Source organism: Phyllobates terribilis, unplaced genomic scaffold (assembly GCF_046119375.1).
Source record: "Phyllobates terribilis strain yellow unplaced genomic scaffold, ASM4611937v1 Scaffold_7__3_contigs__length_470593459, whole genome shotgun sequence".
NCBI classification, from domain to species: domain Eukaryota; kingdom Metazoa; phylum Chordata; class Amphibia; order Anura; family Dendrobatidae; genus Phyllobates; species Phyllobates terribilis.
The window spans coordinates 427,715,458-427,743,335 of NW_027362767.1; the positions used below are offsets into that span (position 1 = coordinate 427,715,458).

General features: G+C 51.2%; 2 protein-coding genes across 2 annotated transcripts in view; both read right to left on the reverse strand.

The window, feature by feature from the left end:
• The window catches only part of LOC141155199 (RT1 class I histocompatibility antigen, AA alpha chain-like), a 42,974-nt gene extending 28,563 nt beyond the window's left edge, over positions 1 to 14,411 (reverse strand). The window contains exon 1 of the mRNA XM_073641936.1: positions 14,221 to 14,411. Within this exon, the coding sequence (XP_073498037.1) occupies positions 14,221 to 14,278 (58 nt within the window). The 5' untranslated portion in view covers positions 14,279 to 14,411. The remainder of the gene's footprint in view (positions 1 to 14,220) is intronic.
• LOC141155198 (HLA class II histocompatibility antigen, DM beta chain-like) overlaps positions 1 to 27,878 on the reverse strand; it is a 488,746-nt gene that overhangs the window by 228,815 nt on the left and 232,053 nt on the right. The window lies entirely within an intron of this gene.

The window sequence follows — 27,878 nt, forward strand, 5'->3', positions numbered from 1 at the left end:
AGATGTCATTGTGTGATGTCTGTTTGTATGTATTTTTGTGTTTCAAATGTGTTTATGCGTGTCTGTATATGTTTGTGTGTGTGTATGACTGCATGCGGCCTCCTGCTGAGTATAGTTGGCGCCGTGCGGCCTCCTGATGTCTCTGGGGGGGCGCCGTGCGGCCTCCCGCTGTGTATAGATCGGTACGTGCGGCACCCCGCTGTGTATAGATGACTACGTGCGGCCCCCCGCTGTGTATAGACGGCGCCGTGCGGCCCAGCGCTGTGTATAGATGGCTACGTGCGCCCCCGCTGTGTATAGATGGCTACGTGCGGCCCCCCGCTGAGTATAGATGTCGCCGTGCGGCCTCCTGCTGTGTATAGATGGCTACGTGCGGTCTCCCGCTGAGTATAGATGGCGCTGTGCGGCCTCTTGCTGCCTCTGGGGGGAGCGCCGTGCGGCCTCCCGCTGTGTATAGATGGCTACGTGCGGCCTCCCGCTGAGTATAGATGGCTACGTGCGGTTTCCCGCTGAGTATAGATGGCGCTGTGCGGCCTCCTGCTGTCTCTGGGGGGGGCGCTGTGCGGCATCTATACTCAGCAGGAGGCCGCACGTAGCCATCTATACACGTATACTCAGCAGGAGGCCGCGCGTAGCCATCTATACGGCGCCATCTATACACAGCGGGAGGCCGCACGGCACCATCTATACACAGCGGGAGTCTCAGTGCTTTGCAAGAGCAGTCAATAAATTCTGCTTGACTAATTCTGAGCACCATAAAGTCTGGTTCGCTTCTAACCTGCTGTCTTCATTTTCAGCTTGCTGAATTCTAACTCATTTACTGTCATTCGAGACGATGCCTTTGCTGGTCTCTTTCACCTTGAATACCTGTAAGTGTTCCACTTAATGTCATATTTTTGATTCTGTTCTTCTTAATCTTTTGGCATGTGCAATTGTATGAGCAAGTATTCATATGAATTTATGACCTACTGAAACCTTTGAGGACCTTAAATTTTATTCAATCAAATTTTTTTCCAGTTTAAAACTATGGGACATATATGTGCCTTGGTCCTCAAAGGGTTTTTAAAGGGGCTGCAAACATAAATACGAAAAAAATAATTCAATTAGTGCTTTTTGTGTTCATTTAATTTTTATTTGAAGTCCATTTTTTTATATACCTTGAAATTAAGCCCTACCCCATGGAATGAAGCCCTACCTACATGACATCTGAGAGCTACATGGATCCCGCTTGTGAGGTACCTATCCGTCACTACTATTCAGTTTTAGGGTCCACTCACTAAGCCATATATTCTCTCATGCAAGAGAATAGGGTCAATTATGCTAATGACACTGGGCTCAAACTCTGTCAGAGCTTCAACTGAGTGTGATCCGATTCTCTCGCAGCACAGATATGGAGAAGATGGAGAACTTAATTTCTCCATCTTCTCCATAGTCTCTGTGAGTGTTCATCGGACTGCACTTGGATGACATCTGATTGCAGTCCAATGTTTTACGTGCACCCATAGACTTGTATGGGTGCACATGGTCCGAATATTGAATGAGATTATTTTCTCATCCCAATAATCGCACTGTCCCAGAGTATAACATAGGGCCGAGTCCTATCCGATAAAACATCACATAGCATTCGGCCGGGTTATACGACAGTGTGAGCGAGCCCTTAGAGTCAAGGAATATTTACATGCAGATGATGATATTACTCTCCAAGTGTATATTTTTTTAGACTGAAAAAAAAAGATAATTAGCTCATATCACCTGATACTCACAGGAATCCCAGGCTCACGGATTAGTGTCCAGCATAAACTTGTAAGGATATATAGAAAAAGTAAAATCCGGTGCCACAAGCGATAAATCCTTTATTCCAAAAATTAAAAATCACATGTCCCTAGGAGGGGAACAACTGAACGCGTTTCGAGGACACAGCCCCTTAATCGTCAGTATACAACTGAATTAAAAAACAACACATTTATAATAAAAACTGTGACCACCCCTAAGCATGTGTGATAGATTAGTATACACATTAGGATATTAACTCCTACTTAGACAAGATTTGCGTGCAACAAATTCTCATAGAATATACAGACATAGACTTTGGAAAAAAAAAACAAGAAAAAAAAAAACTTTTTTGTAAATAATTTGCCATATAGATGCACAGAACAGAACATGCATATAATATTATAAATGCAAGTATATATATATAATTCAATGAAAAAAACATTAAATCTGATCTATAATTCATACCTTGCGGTATCCGTGCATTTAATTTCAATATCCACAATTTTTCTTTGTTATGGAGCATTTTCTCCCAATTACCGCCACGATGGGGACGTGGTACTCTCTCTATGCCTCTAATATTTAATGTACTTATATTGCCCGCATGTACCTCTCTGAAATGTTTGGAGAGACCTGATAACCTGATGGATTTTGAGGCAGGATTTGCTCCTGTAATATGTTCTGATATTCTTGCCTTAAGGGCTCTGGTAGTACGGCCTATAGAATATTCTGAACAGCTGACACAAGTTACCATATAGACAACATGGGAGGTGTTACAATTTATATAAGACTCTATGTCATATTTTCTACCCGTGTGTAAATCAGAGAAACTTGGACCCATAGCGACATATTTGCACATACAGCATCTATTCTCACCACATTTATACATGCCGACATATTTCAGCCAGGTGGGACTTTGTATTTTATTATCCAAAAATACGCTGGGTGTTTTTTTTTCCCAAAGTCTATGTCTGTATATTCTATGAGAATTTGTTGCACGCAAATCTTGTCTAAGTAGGAATTAATATCCTAATGTGTATACTAATCTATCACACATGCTTAGGGGTGGTCACAGTTTTTATTATAAATGTGTTGTTTTTTAATTCAGTTGTATACTGACGATTAAGGGGCTGTGTCCTCGAAACGCGTCCAGTTGTTCCCCTCCTAGAGACATGTGATTTTTAATTTTTGGAATAAAGGATTTATCGCTTGTGGCACCGGATTTTACTTTTTCTATATATATTTTTTTAAGCGAGTTCATAGTAAATGCTTTGCCTTTTTGACATGTGATCAACTAAAGAACAAGAAAGATTTTGGACCTCCCCTATAGAGAAACGGAAAATAGTTTGGAGGACTTGCATGTCCTTTTTTATTTATTATGAGAAAATCATAAAAGATCCCGTTTTTTAACCATGCTGTGACTTTCTGCTGAGGGAGAGGGAGAGAGCTGCCCTATTCAGAGTCTGTAATAAGACCTGCTGACAAAAGTGTTGAAGATACAGTCTAATGTCAATTAACAATGAAAAAAAGTTAATTTCACAAATGGCTTGTATTTTCTTTAATACAAACTTTTTTTGTCTTTACAGCTCCTTTAAAGGGAATCTGTCATCAGGTTTTTGCCACCTAATCTGAGAGCAGCATAATGTAGGGTTAGAGGCACTGATTCCAGTAATGTGTCACTTACTGGGTTGCTTAGTGTTGTTTTGATAAAATTATTGATTTGTCAGAAGGTAATTATCACTAGATGACTAGTAAGTTCTGTAGGACCCCACCCCCATCACTGATCAGTAGATTTGTGTACACTGAGCATGGGCAGAAAGCTGCCAATCAGTGGTGTGGGTGGGGCTATACAGAGCGCAGCATTCAGAGAGCTGCTAGATCTGCAGCAGATAAAACGGTGATTTTCTCAAAATGACAACAAGCAGCTGAAAAAGTGACACATCGCTGTAATCAGGGTATCTGCCCCAATATTGTGCTGCTCTCAGATGAGGCAGCACAATTAATATTGTGCCAAATTAATTTCCCGTGAACTATCACATGATCTATCACAGGTCACATGATAAATCAGGTGGGGGGGGCCTGCGCCTTCTAAACTGCCCGGGGCCCTTGCTACTCTTAATCCACTCCTGGCTGCTGCAGATCGTCAGCTGCTGCAGATCGTCTCCCGACGCCTGGCGGCTTTATATCTCCATACAGTGTGAGGTCCCCGGACTGACTGCGATCCTACAGCCGGGCTCTGACTCTCTGCCCCCCGCAGTTTGGGTTGTATGAATCTGGTGACAGGTTCCTTCTAAGGCCTCGTTCACATGTAGAGTTTAATGCATTACAGCGGATCCAGCAGACACAACCTTTTTTTTTGTCCGGCTAAAAAAACCTGATTTTAACTGGATCAGTTTGTTTTACATTGAAGTCTATGAAGATCGGATCCGTTCATCAGCCGTCAGGTTTTCTTACATTTGAAAATATTCCAGTAAGATGAGAACGGATCGTTTTCAAATGTAAGAAAACCTGACGGCTGATGAACGGATCCGTTCTCCATAGACTTCAATGTAAAAAAAACAAAAAACAGATCCAGTTAAAATCAGGTTTTTTCAGCCGGACAAAAAAAAGTTCTGTCTGTTGGATCCGCTGTAACGGACGATTACCGGACGTGTGAACGTGGAATAAAAAGGAAAGAAATCTTCATTTTTAAGAAATTCTAGATGATTTTCAGTGAAATTCTCCAGGTCCTGATGAAGTCCAGCGAGCGCTCCCGTCCTGTGTGAGGAGCCGCGGATTGTAATGAGGTTTCTCCATCTACATTTCATATTGTTCTCATCTCAGTGTAACTGTCTACATACAACATAAAGGACGCAAGAGGAAGACTGCTCTGTACAGGGTGTCACGCGCGCTCCCCCCGTGTCTACAGGGTGTCACGCGCGCTCCCCCGTATCTACAGGGTGTCACGCGCGCTCTCCCCGTGTCTACAGGGTGTCACGCGCGCTCCCCCCGTGTCTACAGGGTGTCACGCGCGCTCCCCCCGTGTCTACAGGGTGTTACGCGCGGTCCCCCCCGTGTCTACAGGGTGTCACGCGCGCTCCCCCCGTGTCTACAGGGTGTCACGCGCGCTCCCCCCGTGTCTACAGGGTGTCACGCGCGCTCTGCTCTGTGCACTCATGGGAAGGTGCCCATCAGTCAGGGGTGATGTAGGGTGGTGGGTGGGGATCAGTCAGTCCGAGGTGAAAGGAGAAATGAGGGAATGGGGTCCTTGTTCATCCCTAGAGACTTAGCCCCCTCCTCTTTTTCACCCTGAATAACCCCCCCCCCACCCAATTTACACTCACTGTTAGGTTGGCAGGGACCCTCAGTTAGTGGTGGTGATGCATAATGCTGATATACATTGGCATTGTACCAGTGGCTGAATATCTCCCTCAGCTCCTTACACTGCGCCTGCAATGGTGCGGGGGAGGAGAGCGCGCACTTTATGAATCACAGCCGGGGAGAAGAGGACACAAACAAAACTATAATGAGAGCGGTGTACTCATTAGTTATCTTCTCTGTGCCTGCAGGTGCCAGTACCTGGGCCCATTGGAGAAAACGCCGGTCCTCCGGTAGGCCAGTCCGACCCTGAAGGGGTGGAAGACCACGCTCCCAGAGAAAGACTGATTAAAGGCCAGTTGGTCTGTGGGCAGAGATTTCACATATTACTCTACTAAAGAAACAAATGTGAATATCTCTGCAGTGAAGCAACTCGGAGCAAAACAGAAAAGAGCAGCAGACATTTTTAATAAAATTGTAAAGTATTTAATGCAATTCTTTGAGCAAGTGACAAGACCCCTTTAATTCTAACATACAGGTAATAATCTATATTTCAGTTCATTAGTCTGTGATCTGATATATGGATCGGGCTGTTCTCAGGACTAATGGTGCATTTACATAAGCAGTTAGTTGGTGAAAAAGCTCCACATGAACGCTCGTTCCTGATTATCTGCCCGTGTAAACATTCAGCGTGACCCCGAAAAATGAGCAAAACACTCGCAGATCAGATCATTTATGTCAGCAGAAATAGCGGCAGCTCATCGGCCGGTGTAAACAGGGGACGGGGGGGCGATACCAGGATACTGTGTGGGACACGACCATCATATCAGCAATTGTTATGTCCCCATTTTTGTTCGTCAGTCATTGTCTTATATTTAGTTGATCGGTGCTCGTTAAGGAGAACTGACTGACTGTAAATCAGCGCCTCTACATGCACCATAAGTGTGACCTAACATAGCGGAATATGGGCCGACAGCCCTGGGGGTCTTCAGTCTCAGTGGTCCCCTCAGTCTGTCCTTTTGAATGTTGTGATCAGTACTGATGAGGGAGTATGTTTTGTTAACCCTTTCGCCGAGTATGCTCGGGCGAGCTCTGAGTATTTACAGCTACTCGGTGTTATGAATGAATCACTCCCGTGTGCAGGATTTGCGACTGTTTGACAGCTTTAATACATGTGAGGAATGTCTAAATCCATGGAGATTTATCATCAGTCTCATCAGTTATATGAAGTTATAAGGCAGAGAATATGGCGCATGGGGGGATATCTGACGTCGCTCCTGCGCTATTGTACTGAAGCACTTTATACACAGTTGAGCCCAGTTTCTCTTGTCTCGGCCTCGTCTCTTATTTCTTAACATTAAACATCTAAATTTGCCGCTCGTCATTTTCTCCATCGCACCGATCTCTAGTGATCGCTGGAGCGGAGACCCCAGAAATAGTGACGTTTCCTCCTCACTATGACACATGACACGAGCCGCTTCTCTCATGGATTCCTGCATTTTTTTACATTATGTTATGGCTCAGGTGAATACAAATCCGATATTCTCACACACCTGGAGGCTTCATTGTCCGGGTGGAGACAATCACATTAACTAGCAGTCGCCAGTCTCAGGAAGATCAAATGTTCTCTGTGTATCTCCTCATTATCAAACAGGTGAAGATCATTGCCCCCGCACCAGGGACAGCAGGAGGTCACAAGGAAAATACAATATTTCTACGCCATCACTACGATAATCTGATTGTAAAACAATCCACGAATCTACAGGTGCATCTCACTGAATTAGAATATCATCAGAAAGTTAATTTCTCAGTTCTTCAATACAAAAAGTGAAACTCATCTATTATATAGAGTCATTACACACAGAGGGATCTATTATATAGAGTCATTACACACAGAGGGATCTATTATATAGAGTCATTACACACAGAGGGATCTATTATATAGAGTCATTACACACAGAGGGATCTATTATATAGAGTCATTACACACAGAGGGATCTATTATATAGTCATTACACACAGAGGGATCTATTATATAGAGTCATTACACACAGAGGGATATATTATATAGAGTCATTACACACAGAGGGATCTATAATATAGAGTCATTACACACAGAGGGATCTATTATATAGAGTCATTACACACAGAGGGATCTATTATATAGAGTCATTACACAGAGGGATCTATTTCAAGTGTTTATTTCTGTTAATGTTGATGATTATGGCTTACAGCCAATAAAAACGCAAAGTCATTATCTCAGTAAATTAGAATACTTTATAACAACAGCTTGAAAAATTATTTTAAAATCCGAAATGCTGTCCTACTGAAATGTATGTTCAGTAAATGCCCTCAATACTTGGTCGGGCTCCTTTTGCATCAATTACTGCATCAATGCGGCAATGTGGCATGGAGGGATCAGCCTGTGGCCCTGCTGAGGGGTTATGGAAGCCCAGGTGGCTTTGATAGCAGCCTTCAGCTCGTCTGCATTGTGGGGTCTGGGGTCTCTCATCTTCCTCCTGACAATACCCCATAGATTCTCTATAATAGATTCTCTATGGGGTTAAGGTCAGGCGAGTTTGCTGCCAATCAAGCACAGTGATACTGTTGTGTGTAAACCAGGTATTGGTACTTTTGGCAGTGTGGACAGGGGCCAAGTCCTGCTGGAGAATGACATTTCCATCTCCAAAAAGCTTGTCAGCAGAGGGAAGCATGAAGTGCTCTAAAATGTCCTGGTAGACGGCTGCGCTGACTTTGGTCTTGATAAAACACAGTGGACCTACACCAGCAGATGACATGGCTCCCCAAACCATCACTGATTGTGGAAACTTCACACTAGACCTCCAGCAGCTTGGATTGTGGCCTCTCCACTCTTCCTCCAGACTCTGGGACCTTGTGGAGTCTGTCAATGACTGCCTTCTGGACATCTTTCAAGTCAGCAGTCTTCCCCATGATTGTGGATCCTACTGAAACAGACTAAGGAACCTTTTTAAACGCTTAGAAAGCCTTTGCGGGTGTTTTTTGTTAATTATTTTAATTTGCTGACATAATGACTTTTGTGTTTTCATTGGCTGTAAGCCATAATCATCAACATTAACAGAAATAAACACTTGAAATAGATCACTCTGTCTGTAATGACTCTATATAATAGATCCCTCTGTGTGTAATGACTCTATATAATATGAGTTTCACTTTTGAAATAAGTATTGAACACGTCACCAATTTTCTAAGTAAATATATTTCTAAAGGTGCTATTGCCATGAAATTATCACCAGATGTCGGTAACAACTCATCCAATCCACACAGGCAATGAAATCAAACCATAGATGTCTATAAATTATGTCTATCATAGTCATGTTTAGTGTGTCTAGGATGATAAAAGTCTGTTCAGAAACATGGCGGTCATATTATTCTACTAGAAGGGTCCTATGGTAAAATATGACATAATGTAGAATAATCAGCCTTCCTCCTCTCACCTGACCAAGAGGAGGGGTGAGGGGTCTGATTGGGACCCTTTAAAATATCTCATCCAGAGACCCCCAGCATCAGACCCAGGAGATACAACCAGCATTGTAGATCTGCCCTAATTTCAGCGGTTCTGTACAGAATCTCTCATTGATCCAGTCAGTAAGAGGTTTCTTTATCCCTTTTGTTTTATGCTGTTCTCCCTTTATGTCCTTTTACTTTCATCTTTTTGTATTTTATAAGCACTGCACCTTTTGTATATTAAATGTCAAACTTAATACGTTTGTTCCTTGCTGCTCTAAACGTATCCACAACCTAGAAGAGGGAAAGTATCACCTGGCTGTGTTACCATGTGTATGCCAGAGTGCAAGAAGTGTGCCTGTCAGGTGCTTGGGAAAGCTGGGTGTACATGTTACTAGTGTGAGGGGCGCTGAGTCACTATCAGCCTATCGCGATAAGTGAGTGAACGAGTGAGTGTGAGAAGTGGAGCCCCCTATATAGTCACCTCCGAGTCACATGTGATTGACGCGCCCCCTGGGCCATATTCTTTTAGGGGGAATATCCGGAGCCGGATCAGATGGGGGTTGTAGTCTTCCGAGTGGCTGTGACCCGGTCCCGTGCCCAGGGCGTCAAGCTATGTGTTATGTGGCAGTCCTTACTGATGTTATTAGAGTTCTTTTTGTGTCGACTACGCCACCCGTTGTAATGCGGTCACTGTGGCCGCCGCTGCAGCAGGGTCCGCTGAGGCTGATGGTGGATGTGCAGCTTGGTGGGATAACCCCCAACGGGAGGGGTATAGCCTCAGAGGGGACAGGCGCAGAGGATGGGGGTTGTGGTGGTGCAGCATAGATGATAAAGGAAGACAGAGTCGGGTTGTGCAGTTAAGGGTTTTACTCACTGCTGATGTTCCTGGTCACTCTAGCTCCAAGTGACCACCCGAGCCGTGCTGCGTCCACCAGGTCCTGGATCCGGCCAACCCCCAAACAAGTCCGGAGCGTGGCCCTGAGCTCCCCCTCTGTCCTTTCTTCAGCCGTCCCCACCAGTGATTCACCTAAGTCCAGCTCCCTCGGGCCTTCTGTTGGGCAACCTTTGGCCTTAGGTTCCCTGACCCTTCCTGTGGTGTGCCTTCAGGGTGAATGTAGTGGGTGACCGTGACAGACACTGCCCACGGTCTCCGGTCTCTGGCTGGGGAATGTCTTTACCCCCACCAGCTTGGGTTCCGGTACCCTCTTGCTGACTCCTCACCCGGTGCTCTAATTTGGGTTCTTGGGTCCCTTCTTTGTCTCCCTCTGGGTCTTTCTTCACTCCACTCTCTCTCTTCAGGGCCTCTCTTTCTTTCAGCTGCTCCTCTGCCAGCTTCCGCTCCTCCTCTCCTGCTGACTTGTCCTCTGCACTGACTGACTCTCTGCGTCTGACAGGCTCCTCTGCGTCTGACCCTGATCCTAGTTGGTGCCCTCCTTATATATCCCTCTATGTGTGAGCTCAGGTGACCAGCACCCAATGAGCTCCTATCACTACCCAGACTGCTCCCCCTATCTGCCCCTACACTACATGGGATGTTCCTCCCCCCTCCCACTCCAGCCAGGAACAGGCTCGGTCGCACCTGCACATTTCTAAGTGGGAGTGCCGTCGGCCTGCTCCCCGGAAATGGGATGTATGTAGTGCATGCAGTCTATCTGAGCTCAGTTCCACACTCCATCCTTACCCGGGAGTGGAATATCACACCTCTGGCTGAGGTGCAATACCCCTGTAGCAGCCGAACCCTCAGGGTGCTACATTCCCCCCTGGTAAATCACAGCACGTCCTCGGGCTGTAAGACAAAACACCAAAACATACAAAAATTTTTTTTTTCATGTAAACATATAAAACATATAAAACATTATATAAAACAGTAGATATATTTATATAAATAACATTCTCGTCGTCTCTTTCTTTCTTCCTCCTCTGGTCACCGTGCAACTCGTGACCAGGTAAAGTGCGACCGAAAAGCAGTTTCTCATAAAACCAGTAGGGGGCGCCTTAGAAAGCGCAACTATGTACAGGGGAGTTTGGCCGTTCTCAGTCCCCGGCCAAGTAAAGGGATGGCTGCTCACAGTCCTCAGCCTGGTTTGGGTAGGGGACACACGGGTTAAACTGTTCACTGGTCCCTACGGGGACTAAACTTTAAAGCAGCCACGGTTACTTGGGTACCCCGACAGGTAACTATATACAGTCCTTTGTACTATCTCAGTCATAGTACCTTCTAGCCTTGAACCCGTCCGGGTCTTCTGGCTCCTCCTCCCTACACCGCAACTCCTCCTCTGTCAGGCGATGCACGTGGAGGGCGTAAGGTCCCTTGGCACACTTGTGCCGGGTGAACGTTACCTCGTCACCGACGTAGAGGTCACGGCCTTTGTGACCCTCTGGCAGGTGGGACTCGACATCCCGTCGGGTAACGAAGACGTCACCCATGGTGTTCCGGTCCTTTATGAAGCCCCACCCATGCTGCGCATTAAACTTTATTACCGTCCCGATGGTACGGGGACGATCTGCTGCATAGGGGTCCCTTCTGGTCCGACTCTTTTGCTCCGCGCTGCGGGTCCGGGCCCATTGCTCTCTGACCCGCCTCTCCTCCCGTTCTCTCTTAAACTCGGCCAGCTGTTGACGGCAACACTCTGTGCGTTCAGCTGCAGCTGCCCGAGTCTCTCCGGCGAACCCCATCAAATCTTCTCCCGTGGGGTCCCACACGAATTGGGCTTCTTCTAGTGGAGGCGAGACCCGAGTCACGGGCTTTGGAGCCGGGATCAGGGGCTCACACAGGGGACCTAACTTCTTTTGTCGCTCCAGTTCCAAGAATTCTTCGGGCCAGATGAAGGGCCGCCCGTCCGGCCACGCTAGCTGGCTGAAGGGGTCCTCTCCCAGATTTGGCACCCTTGATGTTACGGGTGCGGGCGCGATGGTGGGGGCGCCCAGGTTGCCCAGGCCTTGCGGCCAGGCCTGGGGCATCTGGAAGGTAAATGGAACTGTTAACACGGCGGCACCCTGGGCCACCTGGCCTTGCGACCAGGCCGGAGGCTCCGCGGAGGTAGATGGCTCTGCTGGGGATGTGGCGCCCGGAAACGCTAGGCCTTGCGACCAGGCCGGAGGCTTCCCTTCCTTCGCCACGCTCCGGGTCACGACGCGTGACGTCACTGGGGTCGCGACGGCGGCTTCCGGTCGGGGCCTAGTCGGTGGCGGTGTCATGGCGGTCTCGGGTACGGCAGGGGGACTTTCGGGCTCTGCGACGGGGAGCTGGGGCAGGTAAGTGGTCTTCCGGTATGGGGTATAGGCATCCCCCTTACCTGCTGCCATGCGTCTCGCTCCCTCTTCTGCGCCGTCTCCGGCCTTGGGTCCTCCCGCGTCATCCGCAGAGGTAGTCGGTGTCTTCTTCCAAGGGAGCGGGTTCCGTGGACGGGTTCCAGCTTGCTGGGCCATCTCCCGGCCCCACTCCGCCAGGATCTCCCTCTGCACTCGGGCCATCCTTCCCGCGAGGCCCTCCAGGGCACTCCGCGCGCACTCCCGATCTCGGGGAAGCTGCGCCAGGATCTCCGCTAAGCCTAGCGGGGTTGTTGACTCTAGCAGGCTCCTGACCATCGGGTCGGTGCTGCTCTGCTCTTCTTCCGGCAGGCTCCTGGCCAGCGGGCCGGTGCTGCTCTGCTCTCCTCTTTCTTCCTTTTGCAGGCTCCTGGCCAGCGGGCCGGTGCTGCACTGCTGCCGCTCCATTCCCGGGTCTACTCTTTCTCTCCTCGACTCCGGGTGCTCTCGCTCTGGACACCTTGCCTCCGGGTGCGCTCGTTCTAGACTGCTCCAAGCGACACCCATCTTTGCTCTTCTCTTTCGTCTCCTCCCACTTCGAGGGCGGTCCCGGGGCAACTCGGTGACTGTCAGCTCCAGGGGGAGTTCTTTCACGCTGACAGACACCTCCAGCATCACAGTCTCTGTTGGTGGGGGCGGTTTCCACTTTTGGCGCCATTTTCTGTCCCGGCCCACGATGGGATGTGGCCTCTTGCCCTCCTTTGGCACGCCCATAATGGCGTCCGCTGCTCTTCCAAGGCGGGAAATCTGCGGTTTTGGCGGGAAGCGTCGCCCAGTGGCGGGAAACTCTGCAGATGGCGGGAACAAGCTGGAAATGGCGGACAATCGGCGGGAAACGACTGGTGATGGAGTCCGATGGCGTGGACCCTCCGGAACCGGCGGGAGACTTCTTTCTGAGGTAAACTTGCACTTTTCTTCAGGCACGCAGTACCCGGGTGTTGCGGGCACGTAATCCTGCCGACTACGCCAAAGTTGACGCGCCCCCTGGGCCATATTCTTTTAGGGGGAATATCCGGAGCCGGATCAGATGGGGGTTGTAGTCTTCCGAGTGGCTGTGACCCGGTCCCGTGCCCAGGGCGTCAAGCTATGTGTTATGTGGCAGTCCTTACTGATGTTATTAGAGTTCTTTTTGTGTCGACTACGCCACCCGTTGTAATGCGGTCACTGTGGCCGCCGCTGCAGCAGGGTCCGCTGAGGCTGATGGTGGATGTGCAGCTTGGTGGGATAACCCCCAACGGGAGGGGTATAGCCTCAGAGGGGACAGGCGCAGAGGATGGGGGTTGTGGTGGTGCAGCATAGATGATAAAGGAAGACAGAGTCGGGTTGTGCAGTTAAGGGTTTTACTCACTGCTGATGTTCCTGGTCACTCTAGCTCCAAGTGACCACCCGAGCCGTGCTGCGTCCACCAGGTCCTGGATCCGGCCAACCCCCAAACAAGTCCGGAGCGTGGCCCTGAGCTCCCCCTCTGTCCTTTCTTCAGCCGTCCCCACCAGTGATTCACCTAAGTCCAGCTCCCTCGGGCCTTCTGTTGGGCAACCTTTGGCCTTAGGTTCCCTGACCCTTCCTGTGGTGTGCCTTCAGGGTGAATGTAGTGGGTGACCGTGACAGACACTGCCCACGGTCTCCGGTCTCTGGCTGGGGAATGTCTTTACCCCCACCAGCTTGGGTTCCGGTACCCTCTTGCTGACTCCTCACCCGGTGCTCTAATTTGGGTTCTTGGGTCCCTTCTTTGTCTCCCTCTGGGTCTTTCTTCACTCCACTCTCTCTCTTCAGGGCCTCTCTTTCTTTCAGCTGCTCCTCTGCCAGCTTCCGCTCCTCCTCTCCTGCTGACTTGTCCTCTGCACTGACTGACTCTCTGCGTCTGACAGGCTCCTCTGCGTCTGACCCTGATCCTAGTTGGTGCCCTCCTTATATATCCCTCTATGTGTGAGCTCAGGTGACCAGCACCCAATGAGCTCCTATCACTACCCAGACTGCTCCCCCTATCTGCCCCTACACTACATGGGATGTTCCTCCCCCCTCCCACTCCAGCCAGGAACAGGCTCGGTCGCACCTGCACATTTCTAAGTGGGAGTGCCGTCGGCCTGCTCCCCGGAAATGGGATGTATGTAGTGCATGCAGTCTATCTGAGCTCAGTTCCACACTCCATCCTTACCCGGGAGTGGAATATCACACCTCTGGCTGAGGTGCAATACCCCTGTAGCAGCCGAACCCTCAGGGTGCTACATGATGAGTGGGCGACTGAATCGTGAGAGACTACAACACACTGATACATAAACTACAAGGACGACACACAACATAAATAAGACGTAATAACTAATATAAGGTACAATCACTGGTCGCCTCTATACACACCAGAATACACCGCAGATACATAGAGGAGCAGCACAATGAGGGGGTACATCTTCCTCATCCTGCCTCTGATATATGACGGGACCCCGAGAACAAGACGTAAGTTTCACCTGAGACCCGAAACACGACTGTAACAGTATCACAGGCACTGTGCACTGGAGGGCGGAGCTCAGCTCTGATTGGACGGGAGTTACAGCTTCCTCCAATAGGAAAATTATACTCCAGATGATCAGCAGTTACCGGGCAGAGGGAGGCTGGAGAGGTTAGACGCCGAGAAAGCGAAAGTGAGAGCTCGAGATTTACCAGAAATAATGAGGATTGTCTCTTCAGAGAGGAAGAGAACAAGAACTCTAGCGCCACCTACAGGAAGTAGCAATCCTAAAAGTCAATATTGACCCTTTAAGGAGCCTTGTCACATGACTTAGGATAAAAGCCAGAACCAGAAACTCAATTTGCAGACACTGTGTTTCGGGTGCTGCCCCTCATCAGAGTTCTAGTTCTCTTCCTCTCTGAAGAGACAATTTGCATATTTCCCAGAGGAGCATTGCGGCTTAACCCCTTTACAACCCAAAGTGGTTTGCACGTTAATGACCGGGCCAATTTTTACAATTCTGACCACTGTCACTTTATGAGGTAATTACTCTGGAACGCTTCAACGGATTCCCCTGATTCTGAGATTGTTTTTTCGTGACATATTGTACTTCATGATAGTGGTGAAATTTCTTCAATATCACTTGTGTTTATTTGTGAAAAAAACGGAAATAGGCGAAAATTTTGAAAATTTTGCAATTTTCAAAATTTGAATTGTGATGCCCTTAAATCAGAGAGATATGTCACACAAAATACTTAATAAATAACATTTCCCACATGTCTACTTTACATCAGCACAATTTTGAAACCAAAATTTTTTTTTATTAGGAAGATATAAGGGTTAAAAGTTGACCAGCGATTTCTTATTTTTCCAACAAAATTTACAAAACCATTTTTTTTTAGGGACCACATCACATTTGAAGTCACTTTGAGGGGTCTTTATGACAGAAAATACCCAAAAGTGACACCATTCTAAGAAGTGCACCCCTCAAGGTGCTCAAAACCACGTTCAATAACTTTATTAATTCTTCAGGTGCTTCACAGGAATTTTTGGAATGTGGAAGAAAAAAATGAACATTTAACTTTTTTTCACAAAAACGTTATTTTAGACCAATTTTTTTTTATTTTCGTAGAGGTAACAGGAAAAAATAAACCCCAAAATTTGTTGTGCAATTTCCCTTGAGCATGCAGATACCCCATATGTGGAGGCAAACCACTGTTTGGGCGCACGGCAGGGTTCGGAAGGGAAGGAGCGCCATTTGACTTTTTGAATGTAAAATTTGCTTGAATAATTATCGGACACCATGGCGCGTTTGGGGAGCCCCTGATGTGCCTAAACAGTGGAAACCCCCCACAAGTGACACCATCTTGGAAACTAGACCCCTCAGGGAACTTATCTAGATGTGTGGTGAGCACCTTGAACCCCCAGGTGCTTCACAGAAGTTTATAACATTGAGCCGTAAAAATAACATTTTCACATTTTTCCCACAAAAATGTTTTTCAGCCCCCACTTTTGCATTTTCATAAGGGTAACAGGAGAAATTGAACCATGCAGTTTGTTGTGCAATTTCTCCTGAGTAAGCAGATACCCCATATGTGGGGGAAAACCCCTGTTTGGGCTCACGGCAGGGTTCGGAAGGGAAGGAGCGCCATTTGACTTTTTGATTGTAAAATTTGCTTGAATAATTAGCGGATGTGCCTAAACAGTGGAAACCCCCCACAAGTGACACCATTTTGGAAACTAGACCCCTCAGGGAACTTATCTAGATGTGCGGTGAGCACCCTGAACCCCCAAGTCCTTTACAGAAGTTTATAACATGGAGCCGTGAAAATAAAAAAAATCTAACTTTTTCCACAAAAATTATGTTTTAGCCCCAATTTTTTTATTTTCACAAAGGTAAGAGGAGAAAATGGACCCCAAAAACTTTTGTGCAATGTCTCCTGAGTACATCAATACCACATATGTGGGGAAAATACAGTGTTTGGGCGCACGGCAGAGTTCAGAAGGGAAGGAGCACTGTGTGACTTTTTGAACGCAAAATTGGCTGGAATCGAGAGCGGACACCATGTCATGTTTGGAGAGCCCCTGATGTGCCTAAATAGTGGAAACTCCCCACAAGTGACCCCATTTTGGAAACTACACCCCTCAAGGACTTTATCAAGGGGTATAGTGAACATTTTGAACCCAGAGGTACGACACAGAATTTGATAACATTAGGTCATCATATTGAATAAATTGTCATTAGTCTTGAGCGCAAGAGCTCGCTACTTGAGTTTGCATCGGGTACTCGAGTGACATGCTCGAGTCCCCGCTCACATGTTTCACGGTTATTAGACACCCAAAAAAGAACATGCGGGGATCGCTCATGTATGGCAGGCAATCCCCGCAAGGTTTTTTTGGCCACGAATCATATGGGGCGGAGACTCTAACCCTAGCCCAACCATAACCCTAACCCTAGCCCAACCCTAAACCAACCCTAACCCCAACCTCAACCCTAACCCCAACCCTAACCCTAGCACAACCCTAACCCGAGAGTTTATCTTCAGCAGCAGAAGGGAAAGAAGGGAGACACAGATCCATTACTAGTGGGTAGGCGGAGCCCCTCAGGATAGATCACCTCAGATTTATAAAAAGTGATGACCGGCCCCTCCAGCTTAGGCTCCTCCTACTCCCATGTTCCTCAGTTTTAAATTTGAGGTCGCAGAGGATAGTCGCTGCCTTTGCAGCTCCTCAGAAGAGTTTATTATTTTTATCCGGAGACCTGGACCCCCCGTGGTCTAGAGGTCTCAGGGGGTCTCAGCGCTGCTGGGACCCCTGACCCTCCCCTGGCGGATCTGCGTACCCCCTAAGGAGGTCCCCGCAGAACCCTGCTGGCCCCGGGGGATACAGGGCGCTCCCTGGCGGAGACGCACACCGCTCTGGTGGGGTCCCTGCGCGCTCCGCCGTGAGGGGGAGCAAGGGCCACGGCGCCACACATCCCTGGGGGTCCCTGTGGAGCTCAGCTGGGTAAGTGCTCTTAAGGAGTGCTTCCAGCGGTTGCTGCGGCAGCCGCTGTCACTGTATATGTGCTTGTGGTGACTGCTGTTTTTTTCTGCTTGCAGGGATTTCTCCTCTGCATGCAGCGTTTGATCCTCGGCGGGCAGGGGAGCAGGGACGGAGGATTCGCGCGCTCCGTTCATAGCCCTGCGGGGGGCGTGGCTTAGCGTCTCTCTGCTGTCGGTCTCCTTAGCATCGTGACAGGAAGTGCCGGGAAAGCGCGCGCTGGAGATTTCTCAGCCCCTTCTTCTTCCGCCCAGCGTCCATCATCGTGCTGCGTCTCCTACTCCCTGCTCCCTGCTCTCAACACACCGAGAAGAGCAGTCTCTACGCCAGCTGGTGAGTGTATCCTGCCTTTTAGGCAGAAAGTTCCTTCTACAGCGCAGAGCACTTTCCCTATGTCCTAGCTGACAGGGTGTGCTGTATACGGCGCTGCTTCTTCCCATGCTGAGATGGCTCTGACACACACCTCACAAAAAGGGTAGTGTGGATCAGTAGCATTAACCCCTTCTGAACGGGGTCTGGCCCATCAGGCTGTTAACCCTCTCTGGAGGTGCCCCCTTCTGGGATCAGACGGTGTTTCTCTCTAGTCTGTCAGGTTAACTTTTGCTCTGCAGGCCACTGGGGTAGCTTTTCTCCTTCTTGGAGGAGCTTTAACCCTTCAGTGTCGGGTGATTTTTTTGTGCAAGAATAGGCTGTGACAGTGGTTCACACATCCTTGGTTACTGCACCCTTTATAAGGTTAATACCGCCTTATCCGCGACGCTCACAACTGTGTGGGGGAATGTTGGATCAAGGACCAGGGGGCGCGGACCTCTCTCCCGGTCCGCTTCAGGATCGGTCACACATATCTGATACGCCGGGGTCTTCAACGGCGTCAGGTTCGACGCTAGTTGGGGGTTTCAGTGATGTTAAGGTGGAGGCGCTCACTCGCTCCATTGACAGTCTGTCTGATCTCCTGGGTCATTGGGTCTCTGCTAAGTCCCAACCGACGTCTAGAAGCAAGAAGCGTCATAGGCCTGTGGCGGCGCCGTCTCCTCCGCGCAGTGAGTCGGAGGCTTCAGAATCGCCATCAGACTCTTCTGGTGAGAGCTCCGATTCTGATGAAGAGAATCGGCGGGGTCGCTCTGCCTCGCTTTTGGGCCGCGTGGATGTGGATGTGCCATTGTCTCAACTAAGCAAATCCTCTTTGCTTCCTGTTAAAGGGAAGGCGAGTCTCCAGGACCCGCTGGACAGAAGGACGGAGTCAGCGGCAAAGTCCATCTACGAGGCCGCGGGTCACGGATTCCGAGCGGCCTTGGGGGCCATGTGGGCTGGTGAGGCTTCACTGCGGTGGTTGGATCAGCTGCGGATGGCATGGCAAGATGGAACTTCGCTGTCTGAAGTGGAAAGGCTCTTCCAGCTCTTGGAAGAAGCGGCCCGATATGGCAGGGACGCAGTGCTGGATACTACTGCGGTGATGTCCAGGGCTCAATCCTCGGCTGTCAGGAGAGCACTATGGCTTAAACAGTGGACCGGTGACGCAGTATCCAAACAGGGTTTGCTGAGTCTGGCGTACAAGGGCGGCCAGCTGTTTGGTTCGGACCTCACGGAGCTGATTGCTAAAGCCAAGGCAAAAGATACGGCCTTGCCACAGCGAAAGGCAGCGGTTACTACGTCCGGCAGGTCAAGTGCCGGTAGTGGTCGGCGGTCCTTTCGGCCCAGGGGTCGGTTCGGTCAGCCTTCTTGGAGATCGGATCGTCCCTCGCCTTCCGGAAAAAAGTCCTCCCAGAAATCCCGCACTCCCTGGAAACAACATTTCCGTCAGGACAAGCGGGAGGTTGACAAAAAGCCCGCTAAGGCGGACTGACGCCAGGAACCCTCTCGAGGGCTCTCAGGTGGGAGGTCGTCTTCTACAATTCGGGTCTATTTGGGCGTCACACGTATCGGACGCCTGGGTGACGCGGGTTATGTCGGAAGGTTATTTCATAGAGTTTCAGTCTCGACCCCCGGACAGGTTTCGTCAGTCACGCATCCCGTCCGAGCCCAGGCTAGCGGCCGCACTGCTGCGGGAGGTCGACTCTCTTCTGCAGCAGGGTGTGGTGAATCCGATTCGGCCGGAGGACCAGGGAAGGGGGTTTTACTCCAACCTTTTTGTGGTTCCAAAAAGGAGGACAAGTTTCGCCCTATTCTGGACCTCAAAGATTTGAATTTGCATGTCCGGACCCGAAAATTCCGTATGGAGTCTCTTCGCTCCGTCGTGGCGGCCCTGTCGCAGCACGATTTTTTGGTGTCGATCGACATCCGCGACGCCTATTTACATGTCCCTATCGGCAGGGCTCACCTGCGCTTCCTGCGGTTCACCATAGGTCAGGCCCATTACCAGTTTGTGGCCCTACCATTCGGGTTGGCCTCGGCGCCCAGGGTTTTTACAAAGATTCTGGCGCCTCTCATGGCGCTCCTTCGAAAGCAAGGAGTCACGATTCTCCCCTACCTGGACGACCTGTTGATTGTGTCATCCACAGCGGAGTAGGCGGTAACGGCTCGCGATCTCTCCCTTAAGCACCTGGAGGACTTCGGGTGGCTGGTCAATTGGAAGAAGTCGTCTTTGGAGCCATCGCAGTCAATCCTGTTCTTGGGGATGCATTTCGACACGGTTCGAGCGGTGGTGTCCCTGCCTCCGGACAAACAAGCGAACCTTCGTCACCACGTACAGGTTATGAGATCGGCGATGGCAATGCCCCTTCGGAAGTGTATGCGCCTTTTGGGTCTGATGGTGGCAGCAATGGAAGCGGTACCTTTTGCACAATTTAATTCCCGAGGTCTCCAAAATCTTATTCTGACCCGTTGGGACCGATCGCCGGCTTCGCTAGATCGCTGTGTCGGTATCTCCAGCAGGATGCGAGAGTCTCTTGGATGGTGGTTACGTCCGGAGGCCTTATCCCTGGGGAAATCCTTCCTCCTCCCACGGTGGTCTGTCATTACCACCGATGCCAGCCTGACTGGCTGGGGGGGGGTTTGGAACGATCTCTGGGTCCAGGGGGTCTGGTCGTCAGAGGAGTCGTCTCTGCCGATCAACATCCTGGAGTTGAGGGCGATTTTTCTTTGCCTCCGACATTGGACGATCCCCTTGAGCGGTCTGCCGGTCCGGATTCAAACGGACAATGCAACAGCGGTTGCGTATATCAACCATCAGGGCGGGACGAGGAGTTCCAGACTCATGATGGAGGTCTCTCGGATCCTGGTATGGGCCGAGTCCAGGGTCCCAGCCATATCCTCGATTCACATCCCAGGAGTGCTGAATATCACGGCGGACTTCCTCAGTCGCAAGCAGGTAGATCCCGGAGAATGGAGTCTTCATCCGGAAGTTTTTACACTGCTGTGCTCCCGTTGGGAGACTCCCCAGGTGGACTTGATGGCATCCAGGCTGAATGCCAGGATTCCGACGTTTATGTCCAGGTACAGGGACCCGGAGGCTGTGGCGGTAGATGCTCTGGTGGCCCCGTGGGACCAGTTCGAGCTGATCTACGTGTTTCCGCCGGTGTCCTTGCTTCCTCTGGTCATCCGGCGGATCAAACTCGAACGGATTCCGGCAATTTTGGTGGCGCCGGATTGGCCGCGGAGGGCTTGGGATTCAACGCTGGTGTCTCTTCTGGCGGCGCCTCCGTTACCACTGCCTCTTCGCCCGGACCTGTTATCCCAAGGGCCCATTCGTCATCCGGACCTGAAGTCACTTTGTTTGACGGCGTGGCACTTGAGACCGAGATCTTGACCCGTCGTGGGTTTTCGGCCGAGGTCATTGCCACCTTGCGGGCGGCCAGAGGTCCAGCTACGACCAGGATTTATCACAGAACTTGGGAGGCCTTCTATTCATGGTGTTCTGGATCGTCAATGAACCCGAGGGTTTTTTCCATTCCCAACTTCTTGGCTTTTCTGCAATGCGGTTTAGCCAAGGGTCTGGCGATTGGTACCTAGTGGGGTCAGGTATCTGCGCTATCTGTGCTTTTTCGGAAGGCTATTGCCTCGCGCAGGGATGTGCGCTCGTTTTTTCGCGGGGTTACACGTCAGTTTCTGCCTCGGAGGGCGTTTGTGGCTCCTTGGCGGCTCAATCTAGTCTTTGAGGCTCTTCAGCATGGGTCGTTTGAGCCTATGGATTCAACTACGCCTTACTTACTTTCTTGGAAGGTGGCCTTCCTGGTGGCGGTCACCTCCTTGAGAAGGGTTTCTGAGTTAGCGGCAATGTCTGGCTCGCCCCCTTTTCTGGAGTTCCACCCGGATCGCGTGGTGCTTCGCACCCGTGGCGATTTTTTGCCTAAAGTGGTGTCGCGTTTCCACGTTAATCAGGACATCATGTTGCCCTCCCTCTGTCCGAATCCGAAAAGTTCAAAGGAGCGAGCCTTGCACTCGTTGGATTTGGTGCGGGCTTTGAAGTTCTATCTGTCAATCACGCAAGGGTTTCGGAAGTCGGACTCTTTTTGTGATTCCTGCTGGTCGTCGGCATGGTCAGCGGGCCTCCAAGGACACTATAGCTCGGTGGATACGTTCGGCTATCCTGGAGGCGTACCGGCTCGGGGGCGAGCCTTGTCCGGTTAAGGTTCAAGCTCATTCCACGAGAGCTGTTGGTTCGTCGTGGGCTTTTCATCAGGGGGCCTCGGCAGCGCAGCTCTGCCGGGCGGCTACCTGGCGCTTCGTTCACACTTTTACAAAATTTTATAAAGTGGACGTGAGTGCTTCCGCCGATGCGGCCTTGGGACGCAGGGTCCTGCAGGCGGCGGTGGTTTAGGTTATCTCTTTATCTAGTTTCGGCGCTTGTTGCGTGCTTGACTAAGTTGTTGGTGTATTGGCAATTCTGCCACTGTTTCCCACCCTTGAGTTCTGGACTGCTTTGGGACGTCCCACTAGTAATGAATCTGTGTCTCCCTTCCTTCCCTTCTGCTGCTGAAAGACGGATTTTGGTAAGACCTTACCTGTAAAATCCTTTTCAGCGAAGGAAGGAAGGGAGACACAGCACCCTCCCAGGGCAGAAGTGCTTTATTGTGACTCGCCCCCTGGGCAGCGAGGGGAACCTGGAACCGGGCCTTTTGTAGGATGCTGGGGGTTGTAGTCTCCGTGTGGCGGTGACCCGGTCCGTGGCTCAGGGTGGTCAAACCAGTGGCAGTCTATTGGTATTGTAATTGTCCGACTACGCCACCCGTGGATTGCGGTAAGTGGGGACCGCCGCTGCGCTGCAAACCGCTGAGGCTGATGTTGTATGCGCAGCCAAGAATGGGATAACTCCCCACGGGAGGAGTATTGCCTCAGGGCAGCTGGTGTGGATGATGGGAGTGATGGTGTGAGTGTCCCAATACTAATGGTGCTGGTGTGGCGATGAAACACAGAGACTTGTAATTGCAGTTTCCAATGCTTTACTCACAGTTGTTATTCGTGTCAATGCTGCAGGCGATGACTGCCCAAGCCGTGCTGCGTCCACCAGGTGAAGGACTCGGTCAACTCCCAGGCAATTCCAGAGTGTGGCACAGGGCTCCCTTCTCTTCCCTTCTCTGGCCGTCCCCACCAGTGACCCACCTTTGTCCAGCTTCCTCGGGCCTTCTGTTGGCGAAACCTCTCTCCGGTTTCCCTGACCCTATGTGGTATGCTTTCCTGGTGGATGTAGTGAGGGGTCGCACCAAGATGTTGTCACAACCTCCGGTTTTGGCTGAGGATTAGTCGCCTCCACCAATTTGGGTTCCAGTACCCTGCTCTGCCAACCCTTCACCCGTTATCTCGTGGGTTCTTAGGGTTCCTTCTTCACTCGTGTCTCTGGGCCTTTCTCTGTGTTCCTGTTCCTTGCTTCCTTTCTTACTTTCCTTTCTGTTCCTTCTCCTTTCTCTCTCAGGCTCCAGCCTCCTGACAAGGCCTGCCTGCGGAGCAGAGCCCATGCAGAGGCTCTGCTTCCTGTCTTCTCCTCAGACTGCACACTGATCTAAGATGGTGCCCACCTTATATACCTCCTTCTAACACCCGAGCCCAGGTGACTAGCAACCAATGGGCTCCTACCTATGACCTATGCCCAGAGACCCACCCCTATCTGCTCCTACACCACTGGGTGTACTTTCCCCTCCCCACTCCTGCCAGGGACAGATGCTGTCGTGCCTGCACTTCTGTCTAGTGGGAGCATCGTTGAGCTGTCCCTCGGAAATGGGGTGTGTGTGGTGCATGCAGCCTACCGAGCCTTGGTCCACACTCCATCCTTACCCGGGAGTGGAATATCACACCTCTGGTCTGAGGTGCAATACCCCTGTAGCAGCCGAGCCCTCGGGGTGCTACATTCCCCCCTGGTAAATCACAGCACGTCCTCGGGCTGGAAGAGAATAAAACAATTTAAAAACATACAATTTTTTAAAGTGCACTCGCATATAAGACATTAACCACAACTCATCCCTTTATGGGAGGTACTCTTTTCTTTTTAACGTTACTGGTACTCTTTTTCTTTTCTTTAACATTCTTCTGTCACTAGCTATGGTCAAAACTACCGGAACTTTTTTAGCATATAAAACATCACATGAAACATTTTCATTATTATTCTAGCAGCATATAAAACTTTTCAATATAAAACACTCGCAAGGAAAATATTCTCAAAGCACATTCTTGAATCCTGGCCGCGGTGCAACTTGCAACCAGGTAAAGGTGCAGCAGTCCATTTAATTCTGAGGTAGACGTTGCAGTCTTTTTATAAAACCAGTAGGGGGCGCTTTAAGAAGCGCAACTATATACAAGGAATTGGCCGCTCTCAGTCCTCGGCCAGTGGGGATAGGGGAATGGCTGCTCACAGTCCTCAGCCTGGTTAGGAATTAGGGGCACACAGGTAACAGTCCTTTAACAGTTCCACACTAGTCCCAACGGGGACCACACTCCAATCAGCAACAGTTCTTATACCCGTACGGGTAACTATATACAGTTCCATTTGCCGTTTATTCAATAACGGTGTCCTCCTGATGCTCCTTCCTCGTAATCTTCAGACCCGTCCGGGTCCTCAGGGTAGTCCATGTCTGGGCGGTACCACAGCTCCTCCTCTGTTAGACGGTGGACATGGAGGGCATACAGTCCTTTTGCTCCTGGGGAGTTCAGGCCTTGCGACCGGGCCTGGGGAGGGCCGCCGTTGATGACGCCCGGGATCAGAGGGTGCGACTTTGGGCCTGGGCGCGGGCTGGTGGTGGCAGCGACCAGGGCTGGAGGGCTCGGCAGCAGGGCTTGTTGCGAGGTCTGGAGCAGGTCGGTGTTTGCAGCGCCCGGGATCGGCGGCTCCACCAGGGGGCCAGGGAGCAGGCTGACGCTGGCAGCGTCCGGGACAGGGAGACTCCTCTTACCTGCTCCCACGACCGCTCCTGCATCACGCGTCTTCTCCTGGCGCTGGTCAGGGCCCGCGACAGCTGGGGCACTGCCGATGCTGGGCAGCTTGGTCTGCTGCCGGTCCGCCATCTTGCTTTCCGTTCCTGGTGTCCTCCTCCCCCTTGGTGGACCGTGGCCTACCTTGCGATGATCTTCCTCCGTAGGCCGCAACTCCGCAGTCGATCGTCGGGGTTGAGTACCCTGCGTCGCGCTCCTGCGACGTCAGCGTCGCTCCCCCTCCCCCCCAGGACACTACGCAGCGTCAGCGCGCGGGGCGGAGCCCCGGATCCCGCGAGCCTTTGGCATCCACGCCCCTCCTCCTCCCGCGCGGCGCCCCGAAGACGGCGCCCAACGGCGGGAAGCGGCTGGCGGGAAACGATCCAAGATGGCGTCTGATGGCGGGAATCGGCTCCGGACGGCGGGAAACGACTCCGGACGGCGGGAAACTTCTGGAAATGGCGGGAGACTTCCAGAAATGGAGGGAGACTTCTTTTCAAGGTACATGTACAATCTTCTTCAGGCAAGCAATACCCGCCTGTGGCGGGCCGGTAAAGATCCCGCCGACTACGCCAAAATTGACTCACCCCCTGGGCCGCGAGGGGAACCCGGAACCGGGCCTTTTGTAGGATGCTGGGGGTTGTAGTCTCCGTGTGGCGGTGACCCGGTCCGTGGCTCAGGGTGGTCAAACCAGTGGCAGTCTATTGGTATTGTAATTGTCCGACTACGCCACCCGTGGATTGCGGTCAGTGGGGACCGCCGCTGCGCTGCAGACCGCTGAGGCTGATGTTGTATGCGCAGCCAAGAATGGGATAACTCCCCACGGGAGGAGTATTGCCTCAGGGCAGCTGGTGTGGATGATGGAAGTGATGGTGTGAGTGTCCCAATACTAATGGTGCTGGTGTGGCGATGAAACACAGAGACTTGTAATTGCAGTTTCCAATGCTTTACTCACAGTTGTTATTCGTGTCAATGCTGCAGGCGATGACTGCCCAAGCCGTGCTGCGTCCACCAGGTGAGGGACTCGGTCAACTCCCAGGCAATTCCAGAGTGTGGCACAGGGCTCCCTTCTCTTCCCTTCTCTGGCCGTCCCCACCAGTGACCCACCTTTGTCCAGCTTCCTCGGGCCTTCTGTTGGCGAAACCTCTCTCCGATTTCCCTGACCCTATGTGGTATACTTTCCTGGTGGATGTAGTGAGGGGTCGCACCAAGATGTGGTCACAACCTCCGGTTTTGGCTGAGGATTAGTCGCCTCCACCAATTTGGGTTCCGGTACCCTGCTCTGCCAACCCTTCACCCGTTATCTCGTGGGTTCTTAGGGTTCCTTCTTCACTCGTGTCTCTGGGCCTTTCTCTGTGTTCCTGTTCCTTGCTGCCTTTCTTACTTTCCTTTCTGTTCTTCTCCTTTCTCTCTCTCAGGCTCCAGCCTCCTGACAAGTCCTGCCTGCGGAGCAGAGTCCATGCAGAGGCTCTGCTTCCTGTCTTCTCCTCAGACTGCACACTGATCTAAGATGGTGCCCACCTTATATACCTCCTTCTAACACCCGAGCCCAGGTGACTAGCAACCAATGGGCTCCTACCTATGCCCAGAGACCCACCCCTATCTGCTCCTACACCACTGGGTGTACTTTCCCCTCCCCACTCCAGCCAGGGACAGAAGCTGTCGTGCCTGCACTTCTGTCTAGTGGGAGCACCGTTGAGCTGTCCCTCGGAAATGGGGTGTGTGTGGTGCATGCAGCCTACCGAGCCTTGGTCCACACTCCATCCTTACCCGGGAGAGGAATACCACACCTCTGGTCTGAGGTGCAATACCCCTGTAGCAGCCGAGCCCTCGGGGTGCTACAATTGTTTTCCAGATGCGGCGCGACTCCTCTCTGATGGCGGTCATCTGGGCGGGGGTCGGCGCGCTAGGGCTCTCTTCCAGCATTGCCAGCTCATCGCAGTTGTCAGGTCCAGTGAGTAGTGCCTGGGACTGTGTGGTTTTTCAGTTATATGTGTAGCACCCTGAGGATTCGGCTGCTACAGGGGTATTGCACCTCAACCCAGAGGTGTGATATTCCACTCCCGGGTAAGGATGGAGTGTGGATCTGAGCTCGGTAGGCTGCATGCACTACACACATCCCATTTCCGGGGAACAGGCCGACGGTACTCCCACTTAGAAATGTGCAGGTACGACCGAGTCTGTTCCTGGCTGGAGTGGGAGGGGGGGTGGTACATCCCATGTAGTGTAGGGGCAGATAGGGGGAGCAGCCTGGGTAAAGATAGGAGCTCATTGGGTGCTGGTCACCTGAGCTCACACATAGAGGGTGTATATAAGGTGGGCACCAACTAAGATCAGGGTCAGATGCAGAGGAGCAGACAGCAAGCAGAGAGAGGAAGTCAGCCTGCAGCAAGGGAGAAGAAAGACCAAGACCCAGAGTGAGAGAGGAGAAAAGAGAGAGACCCAGAGCACAGAAGAGAAGGACTCTGAGATCCCAACTAAAAGCACCGGGTGAAGAGTCGGCATCAGGGTACCGGAACCCAAGCTGGTGGGGGTAAAAACATTCCCCAGCCAGAGACCGGAGATCGTGGGCAGCGTCTGCCACGGTCACCCATCACATCCACCCCGAAGGCACACCGCATGAAGGGTCAGGGAACCCAGGGCCAAGGGTGTCCCAACAGAAGGCCCGAGGGAGCTGGACCTAGGTGGATTACTGGTGGGGACGGCCAGAGAACGGGACAGAAAGAGAGCTCAGGGCCACGCTCCGGACTTGTTTGGGGGTTGGCTGGATCCAGGACCTGGTGGACGCAGCACGGCTCGGGTGGTCACTAGCAGCTGGAGTGACCAGTACAACATCTGCAGTAAGTAAACACCTTTAACTGCACAACCCGACTCTGTCTTCACTGCCGTCTGCACTACACCACCACAACCCCCATCCTCTGCGCCTGTCCCCTCTGAGGCTATACCCCTCCCGTTGGGGGTTATCCCACCAAGCTGCGCACCCACCATCAGCCTCAGCGGACCCTGCTGCAGCGGCGGCCACAGTGACCGCATCACAACGGGTGGCGTAGTCGACACAAAAGAACTCTTAATAACATCTGTAGGACTGCCACATAACACTGAGCTTGACGCCCTGGGCACGGGGCCGGGTCACAGCCGCTCGGAGACTACAACCCCCCATCTGATCCGGTGCCGGGTATTCCCCTCAAAA